General features: G+C 57.8%; 1 protein-coding gene across 2 annotated transcripts; it reads right to left on the bottom strand.

The window, feature by feature from the left end:
• Positions 1–1,305: 1,305 nt before the first annotated feature.
• Positions 1,306–24,086, bottom strand: KRT80 (keratin 80). 2 transcript variants are annotated; one of them, XM_021704781.1, is made up of 9 exons: positions 23,680–24,086; positions 17,499–17,707; positions 13,126–13,186; positions 12,766–12,861; positions 5,432–5,596; positions 4,868–4,993; positions 4,010–4,230; positions 3,477–3,532; positions 1,306–3,342 (listed from the first exon to the last, which is right to left on the bottom strand). In XM_021704781.1, exons 1-9 carry the CDS (start codon positions 23,965–23,967, stop codon positions 3,218–3,220), a joined length of 1,347 nt encoding a protein of 448 aa, XP_021560456.1. In that variant the 5' UTR covers positions 23,968–24,086; the 3' UTR covers positions 1,306–3,217. The 2 variants fall into 2 exon arrangements, with proteins under 2 accessions (XP_021560456.1, XP_021560457.1); XM_021704782.2 differs by having other exon boundaries at positions 3,306–3,377.
• Between the last annotated feature and the right edge of the window lie 2,928 nt (positions 24,087–27,014).

Raw genomic sequence — 27,014 nt, 5'->3', positions numbered from 1 at the left:
CTTTAAAAAAAAATAAATTCAAAGAAAGTGGAAGGAAATAACAAATATGTTATATATTTTTTGGCTATGAGATTCAGATTCAGATTCAGATTAGTATTCAAGAAATTCATAAGTCAGAAATCCACAGAAAAAAATAAGTAGAGAGTCGGTCTCAGTTCTAGGCCTCTCCTGGAGGGGAATGTGGATTTTCCATAAGTTTCTCCTGAGTTTTGAGAGCAGGGCCCATTCTGCAGGGGCCTCAGAAGAATGGACAAACTCTGAGCAGAAGTCTCGGAACTTCCAGACCCAGGGCCTGGCTGTACTGTGTCCTGAGAGAGCCAGCCCGAGGCCCAACTTGCCTGTATTTGGTATACAAACTAGTGGGTTGTCTTTAATCCACAACATGTGCCTATCATAACGATAGAGATATCACCAATAATCCTTTACATTGAGTGCTGGAAATGGAAGGTGTGGTATTCCTGATAGGAATGAACACAGCTATCTCAACAGATCCTCAAACACCCTATCAGATAGGTAGGGAAGGTTTATGCTCCATTTGGCAGATGAATAAATTGAGACTCCGTTTGTCTGAGGTCTCAGTGAGTGGGTGAGTCAGGACACCAAAAAGCTTCGAAGTCCCTTCTTTGCTCCCAAGCTTCCTGTCATTGAGACACCTGCTCTTTCTTCAGTCTAGCTAGCTCCTTGGTGCTCACTTAAAGCCCACTTCCTCCAAGAGGCCTGTGCTGATTCTCTGGTTTCCAGAACAAGCCATTCTCTTCCCTGAACTTCTCCCTTGGTTAGGAAGTTTGGGGTGGCTATCTTAGGTAGATAGCTTATCTCTCAACTTGACTGTGAGCTTCTTGAGGCAGAGGGGTGGGGTACAGTTGTAAGCGTCTTAGTGCAGGGCTGGGTTTGAGAAGATCCTCAGTCCTTGTTTGTTGATCTAGAATTTGGTTTGGCAGGATTAGACCTGTACCCATCAGAATATATTCTGGGCTGTGCCAACCCCACGGTTCAGCAAAAGTGGTTGAGAAGGAACCCGCCACCAGTTGGGGAATCCCCCATGTCTGTGCTTGCTAAAGCGGCCACGTGGTGCCTGGACACGTCAGGGAGTGCTGGGAACATAGGTCCACACTGGGAAAATCTCCTTATAGGATGGTGGGGCGGGAGACCTTTTTGTGTCCCAAGTTGCGTTGGTCTGAAGGTATAATTAAGTCCCTGGGCCCCTTCCCCCATAACTGGAGAATCCCCAAAGTTCTGTGGTCAACCTGTTTGACCAGTGACTGACCAATCCCGAGAGGAGAGACAAAAACACACAGCTTTATCCACGGACAAATCTCAGCACTTTATTCATCCCTTGGCAGGGAGAAGGGGGGCATTGCCCCAAGATAGTCAGCCAGCCGGGTGGAGTGGCTGGGATATGTGTTGTCTACCCAGAGAGTAAATACAGCACTGATTAGGCAGAAACAGGAAGGGAAGCAATAAGTTAAAAGCCACATAAGTTACGAAAAATAATACATATACTTTATATATCTTGTATCCCCACTGAGGATTTGCTCCCTTGGAAACCAATAAATAGGCAGAGAAAGAGCAGCAATCAGCACCCTTTTGGGGACTTCCGGGATGAGTATATGTCCGAGTTCCCTCCGGCCTGAGCGTCATTAGCCCTTCAGCGCCCCCCACAGGCATGGAGGACCTTGCGGTCTTGTTGGGGCCAAGGCCTAGGGGGACGATGTCCCGGAAAGTGAGATGAAGGAACGGAAGACTGGGGCTAGCGGAGGAGTGAGGCAAGGGACAGGGACGGAGCAGGGAGGGAAGGAGAGAGGGTGGGTGGTGGAGTGGGCGGCTGGAGATGCCAGGATCCCCCCGCAAGCCTCAAAGGTGAGAGCCAAGACAAGGAAAGAGGAATGCTCCTCCCAGCACCATATCTTCTCTTTGGAGGCAGAATTCCTTTTTGGTTGTCAGTGGGGCTCCCCAGCCCAACCGGAAGGGCTCAGAAACTCCCAGACCTGCCTGGACTGTGCGTTCTTCATGGCCCCTGCCCGGGCGGCAGGGAAGTGGGTGTGGTGGGGAGAGGGGGCAGAAGGGGAAGAAAAGAAGCAGCTCTAACCCCACAGGTGTGGGGTGTTCCTGGGCTCCTCAGTAAATGCAAGGAAGGATGGAGGGGAGGGCCGGGCTGTTTGGCCTGATGGAGAGAGCAGGGACCCGGAGAGGTGGGATTCATGGGAAGTGGCCCAGGGTTTGGTGCTGGGGGTGGGGCTAGGGGTCTCCAGGGCCTGGTCTACCAAAGCCAGGTTTCAGGCTTGGGAAACACCTAGGCGTGGGGAGGGGGGTGTGGAGGGTGGGGGGCAGAGAGCTTGGATCCTGGGCAGGGTGGTGAACCCCAGGATGGCAGGGAGGAGAAGGGAGGGCCAAATTCCCCTGCGTGGTCTCAGGCTGCCATCTAGCCTCCCTCTCACAGGGGGTTTATCATGGCAAGAATAGCTTCTGGAGAAGGAGCCAGGAGCTGGCTGCGCAGCCTGTCCAATTTTGACTGGCCCTCTATGAGGGCCCCACAGGAGGACGGAAGCTGCACAGACGTCTCTGGGTTGACCTCAGAGGTCCATGTTCAGGTCCCACACACCCGGGGAGCTTCCTCCCTTCACTCCCTAATACTGTCAGGTCTCTGGAGGTGCCCAGGTGGTGTGCGAAACCCAGGGGTGCTCAGCACTCAGTTTCCCCAGGAGCTCCAGATGGGGAGAGGGTGCCCAGGCAGTCCCCTCAGCCCCTGATTCATGGCTGGCTGGGGCTAGGTGAGCAAGGGCACCAGCCTCGGTCCTGAGGCAGAGGCAAGGTAAGGCTTGGTAAGTGAGTTTAGGGCAAGGGTTGGGCGAAAAGGGTCAAAAAAGGTTCCTTGGTGGAAGCCCTCTGTTTGGGGAGGAGCCTCAGAAGAGAAAGGAGGTGGAGAGAAAACTGACCCCCAGTTTCAGTTTACCCAGTCGGACCTCTGGCAAGAAGGTTAGAAGGGTAGGACTGAGATATTGAGATGGAGTGGCATGATTCTTAGTAGCTGGTGACAGCCCTGTACCACCCCCAGCCACCTACAGAAAAGCTGTCCCGGTTTTGAACCCTCCCCCTTTCAGTTCAGGATCAGGTTTGCCTCCCCGCCCAACCCAGAGGTCCCAAGCTGCTTGCGTGGGTCTAGCTGAAGTCCCTCCAGCTGCAGGGGGGCGACCTAGGCTCCGGGGCTCCAGCTGCCTTACTCTGAGACCTCTGACTCCTGCGACAGGAACTTCTCAGACATTTCGGTGATTTTGATCACAGGGCCTTTTCTGTTCTTCTTTTTCCGGGAGGGGGCTCTCGAAAGGCTAGACTTGGAGGCAGCTACAGGGAACATAAAGGGTGGGGCAGGGAAGGGGCTGGAGGTTGGGGGGCCACTTAAAATGACGCCTTTAGGGTCATGATTGCCCGCACCATGTCCCCTTCCCCGCCATGGGTTCCTAGGGAAGTAGACTCACCGGTTCTGGATGTGGACTTCACCACGCTGACCATGGCGGCTGAAGGCAAGTCCATTCTGGGGGAGGACGGAAATGGGGGCATTTGAAGGGGGCCTGTGGCTCAAGACCCCGCTGGGCCTGGGGGCCCTGGGGAATGGCAGGTGGAGGGCAATTCTTGGTTGTTATTCCCAGCCCTGGGTTGCCCTGCTGTGTGACTTTGGCTAGCCAGTTTGTCCTCTCTGGGCCTCTGTTTCTTCTCCCCTGCACAAACGGCTAACATTTACGGAGCGCTCAATTGTGACAGATATTTGTGTGCAGAATAGTATCAGTCCTCCCCACCATAGTCTGTGTCATGATCAGCCCATTTTCCAGATAGGAAAACTGAGGATTTAATGAATGGGCCAAGGTCCCAGTTTGTAAGTGGCTGAGGCCGGACACGATTCCAGGTCTTCCTGGCTCATGGTATCCTGCTGGAGGCGGAGGCTGGCTTTGTGTGGGGCTGGCCCTCTGGTCCTGCCTTCCTGCGGCCCCACCCCGCTGGCCCCAGCCCTCACCGGCTCTCCTCGCCCTCCACCAGCTTGCGGTAGGTGGCGATCTCGATGTCCAGGGCCAGCTTGGTGTTCATGAGCTCCTGGTACTCGCGCAGCTGCCGGGCCATGTCCTGCTTGGCCTGGTGCAGGGCGGCCTCCAGCTGGGCCAGCTTGGCTTTGGCGTCCTGGAAGGCCAGCTCCCCCTGCTCCTCCGCTGCCTTGATGTTCTCCTCCAGCTTCAGGCACTGCAGAGGGAAGGGGTTCATGAGCACTGGGGGGAAGGAGAGAGTGGGCCCAGGAGGCGGCTTCTGCCCTCTGTGGGGGTGCGCAGGGCAGGGAGGGCTGAGCAACAGTGTTCTCTGTGGGGGTGCAGCAGGGGGTCGCCTTGCAGCAGGGGGGAGTTCAGTTAGACCTTAGGAGACCCCTTCCAGAGGCCATGAAGGAGGGGAGATGCACAGCACCCAGAGGAGCCTGTCCCAGCTGTCCTGACAGGGCGGCGCCTCCTCTAAAGTGCTGGCTGGAAGCTGGGCTTAGGCTTCCAGCCCCTTCTTAGTACTGTTGGCCCGAGGCCTGGGAGGGAAGAGGTGGGCTCTGGGGGTTTGTGGTGGTGGGGCTCTGTATCGTTCCCACAGCCCTGGCCAGTTTACAGACCACCTTCACCTGCGACACTCACGCGGTCCTCACAGCCATCTTAGGAGGACAGGAGAGGAAACTGAGGCACAGAGCTGGTAAGTGACCTGCCCAGGGTCTTGCATGTACTCAGTGTGTGTGTGTGTGTGTGTGTGTGTGAGAGAGAGAGAGAGAGAGAGAGAGAGAGAGAGAAAGAGTGTGCCCTTGCACTCCTCCCTGCCTCACCCCCAGGTGGGTCCTCCAGATACTCACATGACTCTTGACGGAGAGGATCTGGGATCGAAGCTTCTGGATGCACACGTTGAGGTCAGCGATCTCACTGCGGCTGCTCCGGAGGCTGTTCCCAAACTCAGCTGAGGAGGCAGACCGCTCCTCCAGCTGGAGGGCATGCAGGAGGTGACAGTGAGGGGCAGTTCACTGGGTCCCTCCCAGCACCCTTGCCCCTTGCTGCTCCTTTTTTCTCTCACCTCCCAGCCCCTCCTCTTCCTCTGCAGCCCTACACTCGCAGGCCAGCCTCGCCCTCCGACACCCACCACGCCCAGCTCTGGCTGGGCCCACCCCTGGCCTGGTGTTACTAGGTGGTGGCACCGTTGTGAGCTCTTGGAGGGCGCGGACCCTGGCCTTTCCCCCACCGCATGGCCCCTCGGCCCCCGCAGTGCTGGGCTCTCACATTCTCCGTCGCCCCATGCTCCCCACTGCCCTCTCACAGACTCTCAGCGCTCAGAGCTGAAGGTGACTTCAGCCTTCCCTGGGGCGGCGCCTCCTGGGCTGGCAGCCTCCTGCCCCCTTGGTCAGCCCGCTCCGTCAGCCCCGAACCTGTCTCCGGGAGTAGGCCTCGGCTTCCTCCAGGCTGCGAGCCGCGATGGCGTCATACTGGACCTTCACCTCCTCCACGATGCCGCTCAGGTCGATGTGGCAGCGGCTGTCCATGCCCACGGTCACCGACACGTCCTTCACTTGGGCTGCCAGGTCCTTCAGCTCCTGGCCAGGCACAGACGTGGGGGCTCAGGGCTGGTGGGTGGGGGGCACCAGACCCTCAGCCAGCCACGGTCCCTGCCTCCCCAGGGGGAGTGGTCCTCTCTGTGTCCCAGAGAGATGACCCAATGATAAGGCCTCCCTGCCATGCGCCCTCAGCTCTGACTTCTGGGAAGCAGTTGGCCTCTCCTGCTCATCCACAGCTTGGCCTCCCTCTCTGGGTGGAGGGGACAGGGCAGCAAGGGACTCCTGCTTCCAGAGGCTCACTACAAACCTATTGATTTCTCTTCAGTGTCCCCACCTCTCCCAGGGCGGGACACTTTCCTCCCGGCTGGTATGGCAAAGGCCCAGGAGGTCTGGCCCCTCTGCTCCATTATGGCTCAGTGGTGTGCAGCTTGGCCTCGCCCTCTGGATGGGAGCTCCCTGAGGGCCTGGAGAGCCACGGCCTCTCTGGGTCCCCCGCATCTGGAAGCGAGCAGCTCAGTTTGCATATTGGAATGGGAGCCCATGAGTGATGAGGGGCAGGAGTGGGGCTGTACTCCCTGCTCCCCTGCCAGGGGCAGAGGCCAAGGTGAGTTCAGGGTCACCCTGGAGGCTCGTTGCCCCTCCCCATCTGGCTGACCAGCTCTCCTGCAACAACGCAATTTGGCCTCAGTATTTTCATCTTCTCCCCATCCTTTAGGATCCCTCTTTCCTCCTCCTCTCTGTCCATCTCTCTGCTTAGAAAATGCCAGCCCGCATCCTCAGAGAGCCCTGGAAGCGGTAAACTTCTCATTTCCCCTGGGGGACTCATTACAGGCCAGGCTCCGAGCTAAGTGCTTTCCCGCTATCCGCTGTCCTCGCCAGGCCCGCATGACCTCTCGCCCCAGGTTACAGAGAGGAAAGATGCAGCGGCACGGAGGGGTTAGCGAGACAGCTGTGGGCGCAGAGCAGGCCCCCAGAGGCCTTGCTGCTCCCGTCAAGCTCCCCTAGAGGGGCAGAGACAGGAGCCGGAACCTGGGTCTGTCTTCCTAGCCCCAGCTTTTGGGCCTGAACGCTCAGGGGTGTGTAGAGAGGCAGGTGGGGACAAGGGTCTTCCTGAGGGGCTGCAGGTGTCACCTTTCAGGCCCTGGGCTGCTGCCCCCGGAGGAGACGAACCACCCAGGCCGGGCCGGGCTGGTGCGGGAAGGAGGAGCGAGGGGCTGTGGCCGGCATTGTACTGGCAGAGTGAGTCAGGTGGCAGGGAGGGGGCCAGGCAGCCCGGGAGGCAGGGGTGGGGCCCACCTGGGGGAGGGAGGGTGTGGGGCACGCAGTGACTCCTGCTGGTATTCACAGTTCACCCTGACCCTTACTTAAGTACTCCAGTCAGCAACTTTTGGCCAGTGTTCCCATTTTTCTGATTGCTTCATGTATGTGTGTGTATTTATATATGCCATATATGTGTGTGGGTCTTCTTCTGTTTGTTTGTTTGAATCAGGATCCAAAGCAGATCCCTGTCTCGCAATCGGTCCGTCTGTCCCTAAGTCTCTCTTATCCTATAGCTGTGCCTCTGCCTCTCGCTCTCTCTCTCCCCTTCTCTCTCTTCTTTGCTATTTTTCGTACTGAAAACACTGGGTTGCTCGTAGCACCGCCCACAGTCTGGACCTTACTGGCTGCCCCGTCTGCTGGTGTGGAACCCGCTCTTCTGCCCCGGGCATGTCCTGAGACCTGGCAGCTGGGGCGGAGGCCTGCTCACGTCCAGGTTCAGTTTTTGTCTCATGACCGCATTCTGACCTTGGGTGCTACCTCTGGGCCCCCTCCTGACCCTCGGTCCGGCTTTATGCGCAGAGTGGCTGTGGTTGGTTGAGCCTCTGGAGTCTGTAGCAGCGAGGCTGGTGCTCTGACCCACAGCTTGTGCCCTGCGGGGTGGGCTGGGTCAGCTAGAGCCCCAGGGGCGGCTGCGGAGGCCTGCTGAGGAAGGCCGCCCCTCCCCTGTCTGCGAGCTGCCTGACCCTGCCCACCCGCAACCCTGGTGACAAGGATCGGCTCCTGCAAAAGGAAGCCTGCTGGGGGCAACCTGTTTCCATCCCGGAGCTGACAGGACCCTGAGCCTAGTGGCCAACTGCCCCTTAACGACTCCAGATGAAGGATTTTGGTTGATCTTCAAAAGAACTTAGCAAACATCTCTGGGCAAAAGCAAGGGAAGGCCCGGCCCCTTGGCAGAATAAGGTCGATGGTACCTACAGACTCATGTCCCACATCTGCCGCCCGGGTCATGCTTAGAGACTGGCATTTCCCACATGGAACCAGGATCCCAGGCAGGCCTTGGCTGTGGACAGTTTGAGGAATGCAGCTTTGAGGCTTCCTTGGTCAACATGTTATGGGGGAGGGGGGGGTCAGTGGGCATAGAGAGTTCCAGAGAAAGCCCTTTAGCCCAGGCCTAAGGTGGCATTTGTTATGGGCCAGGAAAAGGCCAGGGCATTGTCAGAATGCACTGGAGCAGGGCTTCTCCTAGCAGGGAGAAGGGATTGGCAAAACAGAGCTGATGGAGCAGCCTCGGATCCTTTCTGGAAGGAGGCAGGGTCAGTGTGAGCTTGATAAACAGGAGTAGGAAACGGAGGGTTTAGAACATCCGTAGGCCTGTTCAGGCACGCCGGCCCCCGCTGGGCCGCAGAGGGTACAATAATGCCAGCTTGTGTTCAGCTACTACGGGACAGGCCCTCCAGGTTGGCAAGAATTGAGCCAAGGTGAAGTTTAAATCTCTTCAGAGCCTGAGCCTGAGGAGACAGCCGCAGGTGGGACCACCCTCTTTGTGGTCTCTGGGTCAGGGGAGGCAGTGACCCTGAGGGGTAATTTAGAGCTGCTCGGTAAAATGTAGTGCTTAATAGAACCAGGAGCTGAATACTACCCCTTCTTAGTAGCTGTGTAACCCTGGCCAGGTTTTAAACCTCTCAGAGCCTTTGTTTTCTCATCTGTAAAATGGGTATGATTATCAAATTGAAACCAGCTAACATTTATTAATACTTACCATGTACCAGATAATGTTCTCACTGCTTTAGGATATATTAACAAAATAGATCCTCACGATAGGCCAATGAGCTAGGCTCTATCATTTTCCCCATTTTACAGATGGGGAAACTGAGATATATATAGAGAGAAGAACGTGCTAGGGTTCACACAATGACTGAGCCAGGATCCAAATCCAAGCTGCTCTAAAGTTTGTGCTCCCCTAATCATGACCCCTACCTTTATAGGGTTGCCGTGAGGAGTAAATGAGATTACACCTGGAAAGCAGTTCACACAGTGCCTGGGGTAGAGTAGGTGCTCAGTAGATAGTAGCTAAGGACACTATTGTTGTAACAGGTGACGAAGCTGGGGTGAAGGGTCCAGGGGCTGAGCAGCCTCCCTGGCAGTACGAAGGCGGGCGCCAAAGCAGCTTAGACACACCAGGCTCGCTCTGCAGGGAAGGGCATTCTGGGAGGTGCGACCGGCTGCGGGGGGGTTGTTGGGAGATCGCACAGCTAATCTCCCTGGAATGAGAGCTGATGGGTGGGGCAGGTGGCATTCTGGCTGGATGCAGCCAGGCCCCCAAAGCACCTGGGAGCTGGCGTGTACCTTGGAAGCTGAGGGGAAGTGTGAGCCCCTGGGTCCTCTCACCGGCTTGTGTCTCTGGAGGTGGGGGGCAGAGGGGTTACCCGGGAAGCTGCGGTGTATCCGTGAGGCGCTGAGCAGCCCATGGCCATTGGCTTCTGAGAATTTATCCTGGCCATGTGCATGCGTGTGTGTGTGTGTGTATGTGTGTGCAAGAGGAAAGGGCTGTTTTCTGAAATGCCAAGGTGGGCCTCCACAGCCGTGCTTTTCTGACCTGGTATCTGCTCCAGAGTTGAAACTAGAGTGTCCAGCCCTTCTGGGGCTACTCACGTCCTGCCATGTTTTTCCTTCACCTGAGGTAGCCATGGCTGGCACCTTCTTTTGCTGAGCCCTGCTTGGTCCCATGTGGTAGCCACGAGCCATATGAGGCTGTGGGCACTTGAAAGGTGACAAGTCTGAATTGAGATGAGCTGTAGGTGTAAAATGCACACTGATTTTGAAGACTTGGCATGAGAAAAAGATTGTAAGACAGCCTATTAATTTTTTGTACTGGGCGACTGGGTGGCTAAGTCGGTTAAGCATCTGCCTTCGGCTCAGGTCATGATCCCAGGGTCCTGGGATCGAGCCCCGCATCGGACTCCCTGCTCAGCAAGGAGTCTGCTTCTCCCTCTCCCCTCCGCTTGTCCTCTCTCTCAAATAAATAAATAAAATCTTAAAAAAAAAATTTTTTTTTGGTATTGATTACCTGCTGACTAATCACATTTGGATATATTGGGCTGAGTAAATTGTATTATTAAAGTGAATTTGGGCGCCTGGGTGGCTCAGTTGGTTAAGCGACTGCCTTCAGCTCAGGTCATGATCCTGGAGTCCCTGGATCGAGTCCCGCATCGGGCTCCCTGCTCAGCAAGGAGCCTGCTTCTCCCTCTGACCCTCCCCCCTCTCATGTGCTCTCTCTCTCATTCTCTCTGTCTCAAATAAATAAATAAAATCTTTAAAAAAAAAATAAAGCGAATTTTTTCTGTTTCTTTTTTTAAAATGTGGCAACTAGAAAAAACAATTACATGTGTGGCTCACTTTGTATTTCTCTTAGTGCCAGCGTAGAGACCCACTGGTGTGGGGACTTTTTAGCATAGGGTCAGGGCTGCCTTCTCAGCCTGCAGCGCTGCCTGAAGAGAGACGCAAACCTTATGACCCGACACCAACTTGGCGCCTCGCTGCCCCCAGAGTAATCATCCCTGTGCCATGCACCGAACAACCCCACGTCCGCAGCGGTCCCGTTTCTCTGCAGCACTGCCATATCTTTACCCTCTCTGTCCCGCCCGCCCCCCCAGTACCCCCAGGAGCCGCCCATCACACTTAGAATAAGATCCAAACCCCGACTCGGGGCCCAGGGCCCTCTGTGAGCTGACCCCGGCCAGAGCTCTTCCTTCCCCCCTTCGTCACCAGACTCACTCCTGCCCTTGATGCTTGGCCCTCCTTCTGCCCGAAGCCCTCTCAGCTCTCCACTGGGCTGGCCCTCCCCAGGCTGGGCCTTCCGTCTCTTGTACCTCCTCTGAGATGCCCCCTGACCTTGACTTTCCCCTCCCCTCCAGCACTACCACATCATTGGGTTCTGTGCAGCCCGGCCCTTTTCACCCTCCCAAATGATCTTGCTGAGATGTTTGTTGACTTGCTTATTACCTGTCTCCCCTTTTAGCTCAGTGGCAGCCCCCGAGAACATGGACTTTGCCCATCACACTCACTGCTATATTGGTGCCAGGCACCCAGCAGGGGAGCGATAAACATTTGTTACCCGGATGAACGGATTTAGTCATCAGCAGAACCCGATGAGCCTGGTATTACGACTCTCCCCATTTTACAGATGAGGAGACTGAGGCAAAGAAAGGAGAAATAACTAGCCCAAAGTCGCAGAAACGGAAAAGAAGATAGAGCCAGGATTGGGGTCCAAGGGCTGCTAAATCCAGATGGAGCAGGGGCCACGAAGTTTTGTGGGGGTGACTCCGGCAATGCCCAGGCCTATGGCTGGCCATGCCTGGCCTACCTCCAGTTAAGTCTCCACGCCGGCTGGGCCGCTGTCCTGGCTGGGAGCCAGAGCCCAGTGCGGATTCTGAAACATTGGCCCTGCTGCTGTCTGCCTGGCTCCACAGGGAGTGTGGGCAGAGGAACTCCTAGCCCACTTCTCAGGCCGGTCAGTGGGCCGGGTGCCCTGTGCAGCCCCAGAGGGCTCGGCCGGGGGCGGGAAGCTTCTTAGGGCGGCGGAGGTCCTGGTCCGCCTGGAAAGGCTACCTTCCTGCTGTTCCCCAGGGTTGCGCTGTTCTCTCCGCTGGGCCACCTCCCATGGCCACAAACAGGTCTCAGGCCCATGGAAGCCCCCGCTGGGGGCCGAGCCTGCTGGAGAGCAGTGTGGCCCATATGCAGCTATGAGGCCCAATCTCCCTCTCCACAGGACGAGGCCGCCAAGCTGTGGTCAGCAACCCCTAGGGCCACTTTAGCAGAACTCTTCATTTCATTTTTATTTTTTTTAAAGATTTATTTGAGAGAGAGAGAGAGAGAGCAGAGGGAGGGGCAGAGTAAGAGGGAGGGAGAGAATCTCAAGAGGCTCCCTGCTGAGCGCGGAGCGGAGAAGGGGCTCGATCCTACGACCTTGAGATAATGACCTGAGCCAAAACCAAGAGTCAGATGCTTAACCTTAACCAACCAAGCCACCCAGGTGCCCCCATTTTAGCAGAACTTTTTGATGGCAGTGATGACTTTGATCCCTGCTCTGATCTTGGCCGCACGGCCATAGTTTGGCACCAGTAGTTTGCGGCACACAGACTGCCAAGTCCTGCCGTCCCCACAGTGGCTCGGCCTGCTTCTAGGTCACCTGCAGCATGGCCCCTCTAGCTCCTGACTCCCGAAACAGGGGATGTGGTGCCCGGGGGCAGAGTGGAGGGGAGGGGAGCGTCCGCAGTCAGCAGCAGGGCTCATCTGTGGACTGACCTGGCCGTGGGCTAGGCCTTGTGGGGTCATGGTCCTCCCAGGCTCAGGCAAGGACTTAGGGACACATTCAGAAAGGGATCCGGAGGCTCCTCTGCATTTACTGGGTCCTTTTTGTTCTGGCAGAAGCTAGCATTGTCTGGGAACTCAAGAATCTGACCACAGGTCTTCTCTGCCTGACCACAGGTCTCCCCTGCCAAACAGGGGAGGGCCAAGGGCATGTCCGTCCGTGCTAGGCCTGTGGGTGCCTGCCATTTAGGCTGCAGGTATGGGGAGAGATGAGTTCAATAAGAACAGCTGTTCAAGGCCCCCTGGTTCCCTGTCTCTCAGGCCACTTCCCAACCCTTGCCTGGATGCACCGGCCCCCGACATGCTCTCCGCACCCCAGCACACTCAAAGAAACAGGTCCTCCTTGAGCATGAGGCCTCTTGGGAACTTGCCAGTCCTCCATGAATGGAGGGATGAGGGGACGTGTTGGGTTATTGACCGCAGCGCGAGAAGGGGTTGGGAGATTGTTATGTCTGTGTTATGTCTGTAATGACTGCCGAAGGTTCCATGCCTCACTGGACACCCTTCCCTCCCCTGCATCCCTTACCTGGGGACGAGTCAGCTCTTGGTTCCGTGGGACACTGGTCTCATTTTCTCACCTGCTCATAGATGTTTTTCATCAGCTCCATGAAGCTCTGCAAGCCTTTTAACTTGGTTTCCAGTTCGGTCCGACGAAGGCACTCTGCATCCAGGTCCTGGGGGTGGGAGCAGTGGTGAGTGCCAGGGGAGGGGGCGTCTCAGGGCGGGAGTGGGGTGCTCATTTTCCTGAGGGAGATGGGGGTGACTCCCAAGGGAGCCCTGGCTCAGTGCCTGGGAGAAGCAACAGGGTGAGGACAGGTACCCATGTCTGTCTGTCGTCCCGGGACTCAAGCCTCTGAGGGCTTTGCTTGGGGAGCCTGAGGGAATGAGGGCAGAGGGTCCATGAGGACGGAGCCCCTGGGGCAGGCTGGGCAGGCTACCTTCTTCAGCTGGACGAAGGTGAACTCCATGTCTGTGCGCTTGGAGGTCTCCTCCTCGTACCTGGGAGGGGGGGAGGGAGCGAGGCAGCGGCAGAGAGAGAAAGAGAGAGAGAGGCTGCTCAGCTGCAGGTGGCAGGAGCTTGGGGTATGATTAACCCTCTGGAGTGGGGCTCAGGGCCTCTGCTGTCCCATTTGGTGCCTTATGCCAATTAGAACAAAAGTGGCCTTTGCCTCGGGTGGATGCAGCCCCTCATCTATGACACATCCCTTCTAAGCCCATGACACCATTCTGTCACTCCTGGATGATCAGCCAGTTCTCTCCCAGGGCTCGTCTGTCCCCTCCTGGCTCTTCCTCATATCCACCTCCTCCTGGAAGCCTCTCCTGATTGCGTAGCCCTGTCTCCCTAACTTTGTTCTCTCATCTTTTCCTTATCTCCTCCCCCAAGAATCTCCATTTCCTACAAGCCGTGCCTTTGGTCGAGTCTGCTCCGAGCTGTCTGCTCACGGCCCATCCTCTCCCACCTCCCCGCCTCCCCTCTGCATTGCTAGCTGGTAGGACACCATTCCATCATGTTCCCTCCCAAGGCGAGAGTGTGGACCTTGCAGTCAGATAGACCCACAGTGTGTTCTTGGGCAGGTAACTGCACCCCTCTTTCCTCGGCTCGCCCGTCTGTTAGGGGTGTGTGTGTGCACGTGCGGGGGTCGGACCAAGCCCACCCCTGGTACAGTGACAGGGCTGCATAGTTGATACTCCACAAAGGTGGGTTCCTTCTCTTAGCTTTGCCTCCTCCTTTCTCTACTCCACCTTGTGTTTGGAACAAGGACACTGTTGGACGAGAGACGGCATCTCTGGGTCTCTGACCTTCACCCCTTGCTCTAATCAAACCTCTGTCTTGGCCCTCCCCGGGGTGGGTGTCTACCAGCGCAGACTTCTTGCCCTCAGCCCTGCCTGCCTCCATGGATGTGGGGATTCTGTGGCTTCCAGGGAATGCCTGAATCACTGGCGGCTCTAATTACAGTCGCCTGCCTGCCCCGCTCCCTGACCTCATGGCAGGGGCAGCGTCACCCTTCGCCCACGTCAGCTGGCTGGGCCTGCCACCACTCAGGCTTTGCTTGCCATCAGGCTTTACCTGAGAAGCTGAGGGGAGCAGGCCCCAGCTAAGAGCCTGCCGGGCACTGGGTCTCTGAGACTCAGTGTGCTTAGCGCACGGACTCCTGGCTGCTGCTTTGGCTTCCCAGAGTCTGCAAGGGGCTCTCAGGATGTGGGTCACGGGCGTGGTGTGGAGGGTGGGCCAGGGGAACTGGTCTGCAGTCTGGGGCCTACCAGAGCCAAAAATATGCCCAGGAAGCTTTTCTTGCTCCCTTTTCTGTGCAAGTGGGCTCCAGAGCCCCACTACTTGGGTTTAGGTCCTGGCTCCTTGCTAACTAGCTGTGGGACCTTGGCTAAGCTGCTTGTGCGTGCCTCAGTCATGACAATAGTGATGTCACGAGGGTTATATAAGTTAATACACGGAGTGTTTACAACAGTGCATGGCACCTGATAAAGCTATTGTTATTACCTGAGCTCTGCTCTATCTAACATCAGGCTCTGGCCCTCATTCCCTCTGCCTTGGCCTCTAGCCTTTCTGGAGACAAACCATGGGAAGCCTCATGGCAGAGAGAGCGGATGGTTCTCTGCACTTCCATCCCAGACTTCCCACTGGGAATTTGGTGGCCTCTGAGGACTTCCCTGCCCTGGGGGTGGGGGTCTAGAGAGCCCCAACCTGAGAAGCCCCTCATTGGCTCGCCCTCCCTGTGTAAGCCCAGTGGTCAAGGCTCTCCCCTTCTCCCCTCCCATCTGGATAGCAGAGTTCTGCCTGCTTGGGGGCAGGACCTTGGAGAGAGCTGTCCGGTGGGGGTTCTCTGAGGTGTCAAACCTCCTCCTTACCCCTCACTGTCCTTCCAATCCTTTTGTATAGCCTTGCCTCCTCCCATTTCACCAACTCCACTGGATTTCAGCCCTAGTTCACCCCCTCAACCAGAAGCTCTTGTGCAGTGAACCTCCTGCACAACAGTATATGGCACCCCCTAGTCACTTGCTATGTGGCCTTGGGCAAATGATTTCCCCTTGTGGGGCCTCTGCTTCATTCTTAATAAATACAAGGGTTAGCTAGCTGATCCTTGGGGTCCTGGCTACATCAAAGCTTTTGGAAGTCTCTGTCATTATAGAGACTTAGGTAAATGCTATCTCCCCCACTCCACTCCCAATCCCCTGCCAGTCTGCCAGCCGCCAGTTCCCAAACCCATTCTCAGCCCTTTTCAGCTTGTCACACCCACCCCGCCCGCCCCCCCCACTTGTTTATTTCTAGGAGTGAAGCTGATCTCATCAGCCTTGTACAGGCAGGGCACACCCCTCCCTGTCAGGGCTTGGCCTGGCGTCTCCTGGCTCCTGGGGCCCCCCAGGCTCTACACAGCCAGGCTGCAGCTTTCCTGGCTGTGGCCTGTGGATCTAGAAGCCCTCCAACCTCACCTCCCCCAAGCCTGGTGGGTTTCCTACCCAGAGAGGGGAAGAGAGGCTCTGAGCCAAAACAGCAAGCTCAGGCCACAGATGGAAACCAGGCAACAGGCCAACGGAGGAGGCTGAAGCAGATTAAAACAACAAGTAGTGTTTGTACAGAACTTCCAGTTACAAAGTGCTTCCATGGATGTGATCTGGCTGGGCTCATGGGAGCAGCCTCCTCCCGCGGCTGGCTGGGGTTACGGATGGGCTTAGCGCACATGGCTGTGTGACTGAGGACAACTCCCTGCCCTCTCTGGGCCTGTGTTTCCTTCCCCATGAAAGGATGATCCCAGGCCCCCATCCAGCCATTCTCTGGTTTTTTGAGAGCCAAAGAGCTGCCAGACATCAGTGAAACAACTCTTGGATTCTGGTGTGCCAACACGATTCCCCTCATCATGGTCAGATGTTGAAGCTAGGCAGCTCGGAACGGGCAGTGAGGTTCCCCATGGGTTTCTGTTAGGAACTGGTAAGGCGGGCTGGGGGAGAGGGCCCCTCGGCCATGGAGGGGCCCAGCCATGAGGAGGAGCCCAGGCCAGGGCTGCAGATGATGCTTGTTGGCCAGAGAGTTCCAGATAGATCCACAGATGAGGATATTGAAGCCCCCAGAGTGGGGAGAACTTGCCACGTGACCATCTCTGACTATGGCCTGAGCAGGGGAGGTCATAAGGAGAGGCGGTGGGCAAACTGAGCCACAGCACAGAACTGGTCTCCTGACAGGCTGCCCCAGTCCCTTGGCTGCTCCCAAGACTGCAGGCCTCACCTTGGGTTGGCAGAGCTTGGGGCTGGGCCAAGCGCTGGAGGAAGGGAGGGGAGGGGTTCAGGCACAACCCACCCTCCCTCACCCAGGCCGAGGGCCTCCTCAAAAGGACACCAGACCAGAGGAAGGAGCGCAGGGACACAGCCTCTCTGCTCTGTCTCAGCTTCCATGTCCTTGAAGCCCTTCCTGCTGTCTAGTCAGAGATGTCACCTGTCCTCTGAGGGACCCAAGCACCTGGTCTGCCTCTCCTCACTGCCCAGTTCAGTTCAGCAAGCCTGTGTCAAGGACTACTGTTAGCCTTCTATGGGGTAGAAGAGTTGCCATTTATGGTGGCCGGGCGCCATGCTGAGCTCCCCACTTCCTCCTTACGGCAGCCTCAGGATGGCTCAGCACCATCACTCCCACTCCGCACAGGGGGATACTGAGGTTTGGATGTTGAGCCGCTTGCCCGAGGTCGCAGAGCTAGTGAGGAGTGGAGGCCAGGAGTGAACCCCTTCCAGTCTATGGGCACCTCACAGGCTGGGGCTGTGGTTTTTCATCTCTCTAGATCCCAAGGCGACCACTGAGGTCAGGCATGCATTACCTACAGGGGATTGCTTCTTTATTCCAACAGACCCCCCGCCCCCCATTCTGCCCCCTGCCTTCCCTTTCCAGCCCACTCGAGATCAAATTTCCAAACATCTCTTGTTCTAGCTGGTGACAATCTCCCATTGCCAGTGGGATGTGTGGGCGGGAGCAAGTGTGTTTATGGGCACGGGAGGAGGGGACAGGGCACAGGGACTGCAATGGTGCCCAGGGCCGGCAAGCACAGGGCTTAGCTGTCCGTCAGCATGAGACTGACTTGGTTGCCAGGGGCACTATTTGGGAGAGTTGCTGTGGGGTCACGGCCATCTCCTCCCCATATTTAGAATACTGGCTGGCACATAGTAGGTCCCCAGTAAGCACGTCTGTAGTCAAGAGATGTTCTTTAAGGATGTTTTCTCGTTTTCTGGCTTGAGTGCCCGGGGCCTTGCATCCGGGTGCAGGTTGGTTCCCACCCTCGGCCCCTGCCCACAGCCCCAGTGGGGCGCACCCTACCTGATTCGAAACTCCTCGACCTTCTGGAGCACCTGCAGCAGGTTGCCCTCCAGCTGTCCCCGCTCCTGGCTCACTTTGAGCAGCTCCTCTTGCAGCCGGCCCTGGTACTCCTCATAGAGGTGCCCGAGGTCAAAGGTGCCAGAGTCCTGGCCTTGCAGGAAGCGCCAGCGGGTCTCCAGCAGCTGGTTGCGCTGCTCCAGGGCCTGCACCTGGGAGAGCAGGGGAACGGCGGTGAGAGGGCCTGGCGTGGACAGGTCGGGCGCGGAGGCCCCTGGACAGCCAGCCGGCCCGCATGGGGGCCTCCCAGGGCAGTGGCGGCTCATCTGTTCTGCGCTCACCCCCCGGGGCCTCACTGGGCGCAGCCGGATCACATCTCCAATTGTGGATGGTTCACACAGAAGATGGCAAGATAAGGAGGGAATCAGAAAGGGGTGGAGCCAATTAGCCAAGGTTTCTTCAGGGAGGAGCAGGGCCCAGGAGAGGAGGGAAGGGGCTGAGTGGGCCCATGAGGTGACAGGCCCTCCATGCCCGCCTGGGGCTTGGTTGGGAGATCCCAGGGAACACAGGGTGTCAGAGGCCTGTCTGCCGTCCCCCCCCGCCCCCCCAACCTGACAAGCCTAGTCTCATCTTGCCGTGGAAGCTCAGTAGTGCAGGGCCTGGCGAGGACTTCATTGTTAATGCTCCAGACAACCCTGGACTTGTAGCCTCTCCAGGCCTCAGTTTCCCCAGCTAGAAGTCGGGGCTGACAAGGCCTGCCCTGGCCGCCTCTCAGGGCTGTCTGGGAGAGGAAGCTGGGGCCATGCTCCGGAACAGTAATACTAGCAAGTGTTTATGCATTCCCTGCTGTGAGCCAGGCCTCGTTCTAGATACTGGACATCTTCGCCTCATTAGTCCCCACGTCCTGATGGGCTAGGTGTAGTCGTCCGCCGCACTTTACAGAGAGGCCAAATAACTGGCCCAAGGTCACAAAGTTAGCAAGTGGCAGAGCCAGGTGTGGAATCCAAGGCAGTGGGGGTTTAGACTCTTTTAACCCCCACAACATGGGGCTCCTGTCTGTGGCTGGAGTCACCGCGGGCCCTGGGACCAACCTGCCCTTCCTGGACTGACTTCTGCCTCTAGTTGGGGCCGGCGTTGCCTTGAGGGTGACAACGGGGAGGGCTCTGGGCACAGCTGCTTCTCTCAAACTGCCTCCTTCCCTCTCTCCCGCTCACACTGCTGCAGGGCCTCCCGCGGCTCCCGGCCCAACCACTGCACGCTGTCAGGATCCCTCTTGAATCCTCTCTTGCCCTCCACCCAGTCCAGCCCAGGGCAGCCTGGGGGGCCCCCTGCCTCTGCCCAGGCTGCCTGTTCTCTCCAGGCTCCAGCCTTCCTCTGACTGTCCTTTCTACCATCCCCGTCCCTCCCCGTTTGCGCTCCCAGCTCCCCTCCTGCAGGAAGCCTCCAAGAATCGGAGCTCAAGGGCACCCTGCTGGCTCATTGGGGGAGGGTGGGGGGGAAACATGCGACTCTTGACCTTGGGGTTGTGGGTGGGTTTGAGCCCTACATTGAGTGTAGGTAGAGATTACTGAAATAAATAAACTTAAAAAACAAAAAAAAAAGAAAAGGAAAAGAAAAAGGACCGCAGCTCAGAAGAAGGCCCCCCCCTCCCTTCCTTCTGAGGTCCTCAGTTTATCTGCTCCTCACTTGTCTGGACCTCCCACCCTCCCCGTCAGATGCGGAGCCACCTGCTCTCTTCTTGGGATCCCTACCACTTGGTGCCCACGTCAGGGGCAGCTGCGAGAGACGGCTGGGGCCTGGCTCCTGGGCAGGCTGTGGTCACGAGGGTGCTGTGACAACCAGCCCCGGGGTGTTCCCCAGGCTGCTGGCTGCCCCCTGCCCGCTGATGGCTCTAGCTCTCGCGATCACGGCTGAGAGAGCCAGAATCATAGGCAGGAGCCTTTCGGGTCACTGGTTTGTACTCTTCATCTACAGAGGGCGAGGTGAGGGCCCAGGGCGGTCAAGGGACTTGGTGGCCAAGCTTCTCAGGCAGGCCCACCTCATGGCCGCTGCCCACTCTGGACCTTCATGGACTCCCCGTTTCTTTTGAGTTTGGGGGCCAGGTGGGCCCTCCTCTTTCTTCTTGTCCTGCCCACATTCTTGGGTTTTCCTGTGACACCCTACCATCCTTGAGAAGTCCCCTTTGACGTTCGCAGTAGACAACGCCACCAGGAACCCTGGGCCATGGTCTTGTGGGCTTGTCATCGCCCTGCTTAGCTCCCATTTGTGCTGGGACGTTCAGCTCACAGCCAACCTAAGCCTACAGTCTGCTGTTGTCACAGCCAAACAGGTTCCGTAGGGATGGCAGTCAAGAGGGTTTCTGTCCTACCGGCGTGTGTGAGAGGGATGTCTGGTGGGGGAGATCCTTGCTCACTCCACCTTCCTTCCGATTTGACAAGCCGGGGCCCTGTGTTTACATTGAGGGTGAGGTGAGAGGGGAGATGTGAGGCTCCCTCCTCCACCCATAAGCAACAAAACACCCTTTACACCAGGAAGTCCTTCCCTTAGTCTCACCTCAGTTTCCTATGCTTCAGTACCAGCCACTGGGGGATGGTGTGCGTTTGGCCAGCCAGTCCAGCCAGTCCAGCCAGAGAGCACTTTTGGTTGTGAGACATGGGGCAGCCCTTTCCCCTGCTGCCGTGTGTGTGTGTGTGTGTGGGGGGGGGGGGGGCGGTTAGTTTCTTGTTGTCTCAGTGGGTGGGGATGGAAAGTCACCCCTATCCAGGACCTTCCCAGCACAAGGCTCCTCCCTCTCTGGAACAAAGGCCCGGGGAGGGCTGGGGAAGCAGTTAATCGCTCTAACCTGTCAAGGCTGCTGATCACTCACCTCTTAGTGCCCTTCCTCCCCGTTCTGACTGACCCCCTGCCCTGAGATCATAGGCAGCACTCTAGGAGGGGCCTCAGAGAGCAAACCCCTGGTCTACCTGCCTCCCGTTTTACAGGGGAGGAAACTGAAGCCCACAAACATAGAACTCACTGTGACCCAGCCCCACCGCCCAGCTGAAAAGCAGGCCCAGCCCTGGGTGGGGAGAGATGTGCTTTCTGTATTGGGAACCCAGCAGCCCCAGGCGGCTGGAGCTCCTGGCTGGGGGCTCCCCGGGGAGGGAGGCCTCAGACGCCGGCAGTGACCCCCCGGGGCGTGGGGGGTGGTTGTCGGTTATCAGACCCTCCCGCCAGTAGGCACCCGCTGCGTGGTCGTTCCGGTGACTTCCAGAGGCCGCACAGGCCCACGGGAAGACATTGTGCCCATCCCTTTGTCCCCGGGCCTTTCACCGCCCCCTTAGGTCCCCTTTCCACAGCCTCCTCAGGTGGGCTGCCGGCGGTCCTTTCTCTTGTCCCATCTCCATCCCGTCTGCGGTCTGCACGTGCCTCTGTGGGATGGCTCCGCAGCCTTCTCCCGGCCTGCCTCAACCTCCCCTCCTACTGCTGCTACTCTCTCCCCCACCTCTCAGGGCTGTGCCCCTACCCGCACTGCCTCTGGCATGAGCTCAGGGCCGTTTACAGAGCAGGAGCAGAGCAGGGAGACGGAATCTGAAGCTCAGAGAGGGTAAGTGGCTTGCTCAAGGAAACACAGCCTGCAGAGGGAAGACCCAACATGGCTCCAGGGACCCTCGGCCGACTCCTGGGGATCAACACCCCCATCCTCCTCTTCCTCCTTCACTTCCTCCTTCTCCTCCTCAGGTGTGCTCTGATTTCTCTTGGTGCCTCAGAGGGTCCAGAGGGGACGAGGAGTTGAAGGGCCCCTGTCTGTTTCTTCCCTTTGCCTAGAGCCCCCCAGGCCTGCGCTGGTTATGGCTTCTTGCCCCTGGGCCCATACAGTTCTTTCCAGCCCCGGCCCCGTGTACCACTGCTACCCACGAAGCTCTCCCACCCTCTTCTCAGGCTCTTCTCAGGCTCCTGCCTGCAAGGGGCCACCTAGGTTCAAGAGCTCCCCGGGCTGGGCCCATTTATGATATTTTTTATTTAACAAACAGAACCCACCTGGCACATGGTAAGTGCTTTTTAAATGCTTTTCAAAAATTATCCCATTTGATCCTGACCAGCCCATTACACGGATGCATACTGAGAAGCAGAGAGGTCAAATAATTTGCCTGAGATTAAACAGCTGGTCAGAGGTAGAACCCGGATTCAAGTCCAGGAATGGGGTTTTTCCCTCGGGCCCTTGAGGCCTTTACAAGGAGACAGGGAGGACATAAGTTAACAGACTGAGCTAACGACCTTCTCTGTAGGGTTGGTGGATCAGCTGGGGCTCTTTAGCCCCAGCGATCAGGGTCCCCAAGAGGTGGGCACCCATGGCTCCAGCGTCCTACCCTGAAGAGCATCTGTCTCAAGGCCAAGGCTCTAGGGTTGGGAGGCTCCAGTTCTGCGAAAGACCTCAGAGGGTGTCGCCCTGGCCCCCGGGCACCGGACCCCAGCCCCTTGGGCCCCCTCCCTGTGCCTACATATCTTTCCTGTCCCCAAGGCCAAGGCACAGGGTGGTATCAGCCCTGGCGTTCAGAGAGAAAAGCCGCCCATCCGAGCCAAATTACATAGCTCATGAAGCATTCCTTTTAAGGGATTAAAGCGGTTTCGAGAGGAGGTGGCTCTGCAGGGACCTGCCTCCCAGGGCAGCAGGCTGTTTTCCTAGGGCACACAGCCCAGCAGTGCAGGGCTCTGCACAGCCGGCCAGGCCCGGGGCCGGGGGAGGGAACGCGCCACCTCAGTGGATGGTTGTCCTTCTCCAGCTGTCATTTCCCCTCCTCATGCCCCGACCCTGGTCACACTCTGGGTGCGGGTGCAGGAACGCTGGTCTGGGCACATGAGTAGGGGGGAGGGGAAAACAAACCCACAGACCTGAGTTCAAGTCCAGACTGTATGCCTGGTGGTAGTGTGACCTTGGGCAAGGCACTTAACCTCTGGGATGCTGTCTCCTCATCTCTACAGTAGGGGAAATAGCCACTGGGGAGTGTGGCCGTGTAAGCCAATGACACACATTTGCAAAGTCCCTGCAGAGAGCTGGGCACAAGCAGATGCTCCATACGTGTTACCTTCTTCCCTCTGCCCCTCTCTATGGATGCCCGCCTTACGGGGGACCCTAGCAACATGCAGGGGAACACCAAGGCAGGGGGACAAGTGCAGACAAGGACCAGGGTGAGGGCAGAAGGATGGCGCTCCGGTGTACTGAGTAGGAGGGAGAAGTTGAGTTTTCCTCATCTGTTAAATGGGCATAAAAGGACTTCTTTCATAAGGTTGTTGAGGGAAACTGAGGTAAATATGTAGAGCATCCAGTACGGTGCCTGGCATGTAGTTAGCAATTAATGCAGCTGTTACTATTATGATCCTTGTTTCTGGGCAGGGCAGGGGGGCAGAGCTGGGAGGGCCGATCTGGAGAGGTCTCTTGGAGGAGCTGAATGAGGAGTGGGCTCGGGGTGGGCAGGACTTTCTCAGAGCTCTTGAAGCCAATGCCCTGGGGTGGAGGTGGACAGGAGTACCTCACACCAGCATGCCGGCCACGGCAGTGGGGTATAGGAAGTCTGGGTGCTGGGGACTCACTCCCTCTCTCATGTGGGTGCCGGGGAGGCCTGGCTGCCTGTCTGCTTCTGACTCGCAACACCGATTCTCTACATTCCTATCTCCTGACATGCTACTGCGGCATCCCTAATCCAAAGCCTCCTTCTGGAGGCTCCAGGTGCCCCTTTGGCCCTGCTGGCACTTCTGACCTCTGGAAGCTGAGCAGGGCCAAGGCCTGGAAAGGAGAGCTCATCTCCTCTGTCCGCCTGCCTTGGAGTCAGACGGCAAACCATGTCTCCATCAGCCATTCCTATGAGGGGGTACCTTCCTGGCCACACTTGGAGCTCCTCCCTAGTGTCCGCCTAGGGGGACAGTGACCCCAAGCCACGAAGCACATTATTACCCAGACATCCCTCAGAGCCATCCCGGGGCCTCTTTCTCCCCCAATGCCAATCCTGGGGACTTCTCTCGCCAGCTCTCTGTTCAGAGCTAGCCTACCGGCTCCTCATTGGCTGGGGTCAGGGGTGTGGCATGATGCTCCAGAAATACAGAGCTCAGCCACCTGACCAGGTCTGAAGGTCCTTAGTTTTCAGTTATCAAACCCTTCTGCCAGCAGGCATCCTACTTCAGGCACCACCCCCCTACTTCAGCTCACCTTGCCAATCAGGGAGGCAAATTTATCATTGAGGACCTTCATCTCCTCCTTCTCCTGGTTCTTCTGCTGCTGGATGGCTGGGTCCACTTTGAGGTCCAGGGGCACCAGCAGGCTGGGGTTCACGGTTACCTTGGGGATGGTACCAGGTGCCTCGCAGCCTGTGAAGCTGCGGGAGCTGAAGCCCGGCCCGGGGGTCCTGCAGCTGCCCCATCCCGAGGTCCCAGGCCGGGGGGTCACCTCACAGCTGCTAAGGCTGCTGAAGCCAACGATGCAGGAGCGGCAGGCCATCGCGGCCCCCGGGCCCGGGACGCGGGAGGGCACGGGGGTGTGAGTGAGCCTTTGTGGGGTGGCAGGCAGCTGGCTCTGGTCGCAGGCAGGGCAGGCTGGGGACTGAGGAGCAAACACCTGTCCTATAGTGCTCATTAGCTCCAGGAGGGCGGGACGCCTCCCAGCCCGACCAACCTGTTAGATGATGCGCTCCTCCTGCCCCTCCCCCGGCACCACGCACACATCTCCTCCCTGGGGCCTGAGACTTGCCTGCTTGAGGGGGCTGTTCACAGGCCCCCCTATAGAGCTGGGTCTGGCTCCAGGGAGGGGGGCGGCGAGGCGGGGCTGGCTGGCGGGCTGGGTGGGGGTGCGGTGGTGGCAGAGTAAGGACAGACCCCAGGAGGAAGGAGAGAGAGGCGCGCGCAGAGAGCACCTCTCTCTGCAGACCTCACTGCATACCTCAAGGCTGACGTATCTGGGCTCACATACTTCTGGAAAAGATGAGGCAAGCGCAGGCCGTGCGCTCCCAGAGTGCAGGGCAGCCGTCCTGGGCGGCGAGCCATCTGGCACTAGGAAACAACACCTTTTTATTTATCTTCTAGCTGCCCAAGAGTCTCCCTGGCTTATCTTCTCTTGCTGTCTCCCCCCCCCTTCCTTCCTTTGACCTCGGGTTTATTGAGCACCTCCTAGCACATCCCACTGTCTCAGAGGCTGGAGAGGAAATAGATGGCCAAGACCAAGAGCCCTTGGCTTTGGACAGGTGAGACTCGGGCTCCAGACTCAGCCTGGCTGCTCGCTGCTGGGGTGACCTCAGGCAGGTTAGCTGACTTCTGTGTCAAGGATGGAAAGGCGCCCCCCAACCCCCGCCGTGGAAGGCAGTGTATGCACAGAACTTAGTGGAGGGCAGGACACGAAGCCCTCGGTGAATGGTGGCTAAGACCCGGGGCCTGCCTTTGGGGGGATGGCGGGGCTTGCATGCAGCTCTTCCTCAAGGGCTATGGGAAAGGGTCCCTGACGCCCATCCACCCCCTTCCCTCCTTTCCTCTGTCCTCCCTTCTCTTTCCCCTGTTTCATCTTAAGAATGAAGGATCTATAGAAAAGATGCCACGTGGTTCCCACAGAGCTTCAGGTGGGGCGGCAGAAGTTTCAGTGAGCCCACAGTGTCCCCTCCATTCCACCTTCCCTCGGTTCCGGAGGCCCCTCTCTCTCACTTCCGCGGTCACTTGCTCTCTGGGGCCTGCTCTTCCTTCCTCCCTGGCCTGATGTCCCTGGATACTCTTGCCCTGGCCAGCTGGCCCTGTGTGCCCTCCCTGGGCCTGGCATGCCACTCTGGGGTGGTGGGGCCACAGCAGGGAGAGACTCAGGTGGTCAGGGGTGGAAGAGCTCTCGGCCCCTCTGGGACTGGAGGAAGAGACAGGCTGGAGATGGAGAGCCACTGCCCCAATCACGTGGCCCAGTCCAGGCCTCCCGCCTCCCAGGCCAGCCCTCTTTCCCACAGAGTGGGTACTTCTGGCTCCCCAGGGCACAGCAAGCTGTCCCGAGACCGCGACTGTATCCTGAGCCTGGGTCCCCGGCATCAGGTACTTCTGAGTGACCAGGTCACTGTGATGGTGTCTGTGTCCCGCACTTCTGACACATGCTGCCCCATTCTCCACTCAGCACCCATTGCCTGGCCCACCCCAGCCTCCCTGACCTGGTATCTGGATGGCATGTGGTTCACCTCAGTGGCCTACCCTCCCCCACCCCGGCTGCCCATGCGTGCTCTGTGGGGACAGGGGAGGCAGGCAATGGCTGACATGTCAGGTATGTCGCCGATGCTTTATCTGGATTAGTTCCCTTAGTCCTTATGACACTCGAGGTGGACAAGTTAGTTCTCATCAGCCTCAATTTACAGAGGAGGAAACTGAGGCTCAGAGGGGGTTAAGTGCCTGTCTAAGGTCATATCATTTATCAGGGATAGATTCGAACGCAGACCACTGGAGTTATGAGCCCTCCCTCTTATCTTAGCCTCTAAGCCTGGAGACCCCAGAAAGGGCAGTGGGGACACAAGAGGAACTGTCTTCTCGCTGTCCGGGCCTTGGCTGTACCTCCTCATTTTCTCTGAGCTGATGCCCCAGTTCTCAAAAGCGCCTCTGCATCACTGAAGTCTGCCATTTCTTGCTGACTTGTGCTGACGTCTGTCAGCCTCTGAGTTGTAACAAGTCACAGTTAATGGCCGAGCTTCACGGCCGGCATGCCAGGGCCGTCTCTGGGGCCCCCGAGCACTGCATGGCCTTCCTTGGGGTGGCCGGGCCTCTTGGAGGCATGGAGGGGGTGGGACATGGGTCCTGCTGTCTTCTCTCTGGCCCCGCAGTCTCTCTTGGGTGCAGTCCTGGAGGTGTCTTTGGCTGTCACAGCTCTGGCTGCCGAACAGGAAGGGCAGCGGAAAAGCTTTGAACACAACTCCTGGAAGCAGCCAGCCCCTCCGCCTCCCCGCGCCTCTCTCCTGTCCCTCTCCGAGCTCCACCCACACCAGCCTCTAGCCCCACACTGACATCCTTGGGCGGGGGGACAACTGTACAGGACCCTGCCTCTCCAACCTCACTGGGGACCCGATGTGACCCTCACCTGGCCTTGGTTAGGAGCCGAACCACCTAGGGTTTCAAGCCTCCCAGGGATCAGGAAGCCTGGCAGGGGAGGGGTTGGGAGAGGGGAAATGGAAGGTGGGTGGAATTTTCAGTCTCTGTGGGCATGCTCAGGTACCTGGACAGTCTCCACACCCCTCCTAGATGTACTCACAAACAAACCTACTTTAGGTTTCAGGTGGGGCGTGAGCTTGGGTGACCCCAGCTGGAGATAGCATCTGGATGTCCCAGGCCCCTCTGGGATTCTGGAGGCCTGTCCCGGTTAGTCCTTACATGGTCCAGGGACAGAAATCTCAGTCCCCCTCCCTCTGCCTTGAGCCTCCCTCCTTTGCCCCTGGTCTCCTGGAACTGGTGACAGATGTAATTCTGCTCCTCCAGGAGGCAAGGGCTCGCTGAAGGTAGGGCATGGGGTTGGCTCGGGCTGGGCTGTCCCGCAGGCCCCTG

Source organism: Neomonachus schauinslandi, chromosome 5, assembly GCF_002201575.2.
Source record: "Neomonachus schauinslandi chromosome 5, ASM220157v2, whole genome shotgun sequence".
Taxonomy (NCBI): Eukaryota; Metazoa; Chordata; class Mammalia; order Carnivora; family Phocidae; genus Neomonachus; species Neomonachus schauinslandi.
The sequence above is the reverse complement of the archived record's forward strand: the minus strand, read 5'-3'. Positions and strand labels throughout refer to the sequence as shown.

What these genes read in the sequence shown, in the direction of transcription:
- KRT80 (XM_021704781.1), bottom strand. Translation starts at nt 23,967, where the DNA reads ATGGCCTGCCGCTCCTGCATCGTTGGCTTCAGCAGCCTTAGCAGCTGT. An exon ending in TCCTCTCCGTCAAGAGTCAT is followed by an intron (nt 4,231 to 4,867) that starts GTGAGTATCTGG and finishes TTCCCTCTGCAG; the next exon opens with TGCCTGAAGCTGGAGGAGAA. An exon ending in GAAGTCCACATCCAGAACCG is followed by an intron (nt 3,343 to 3,476) that starts GTGAGTCTACTT and finishes TGTTCCCTGTAG; the next exon opens with CTGCCTCCAAGTCTAGCCTT.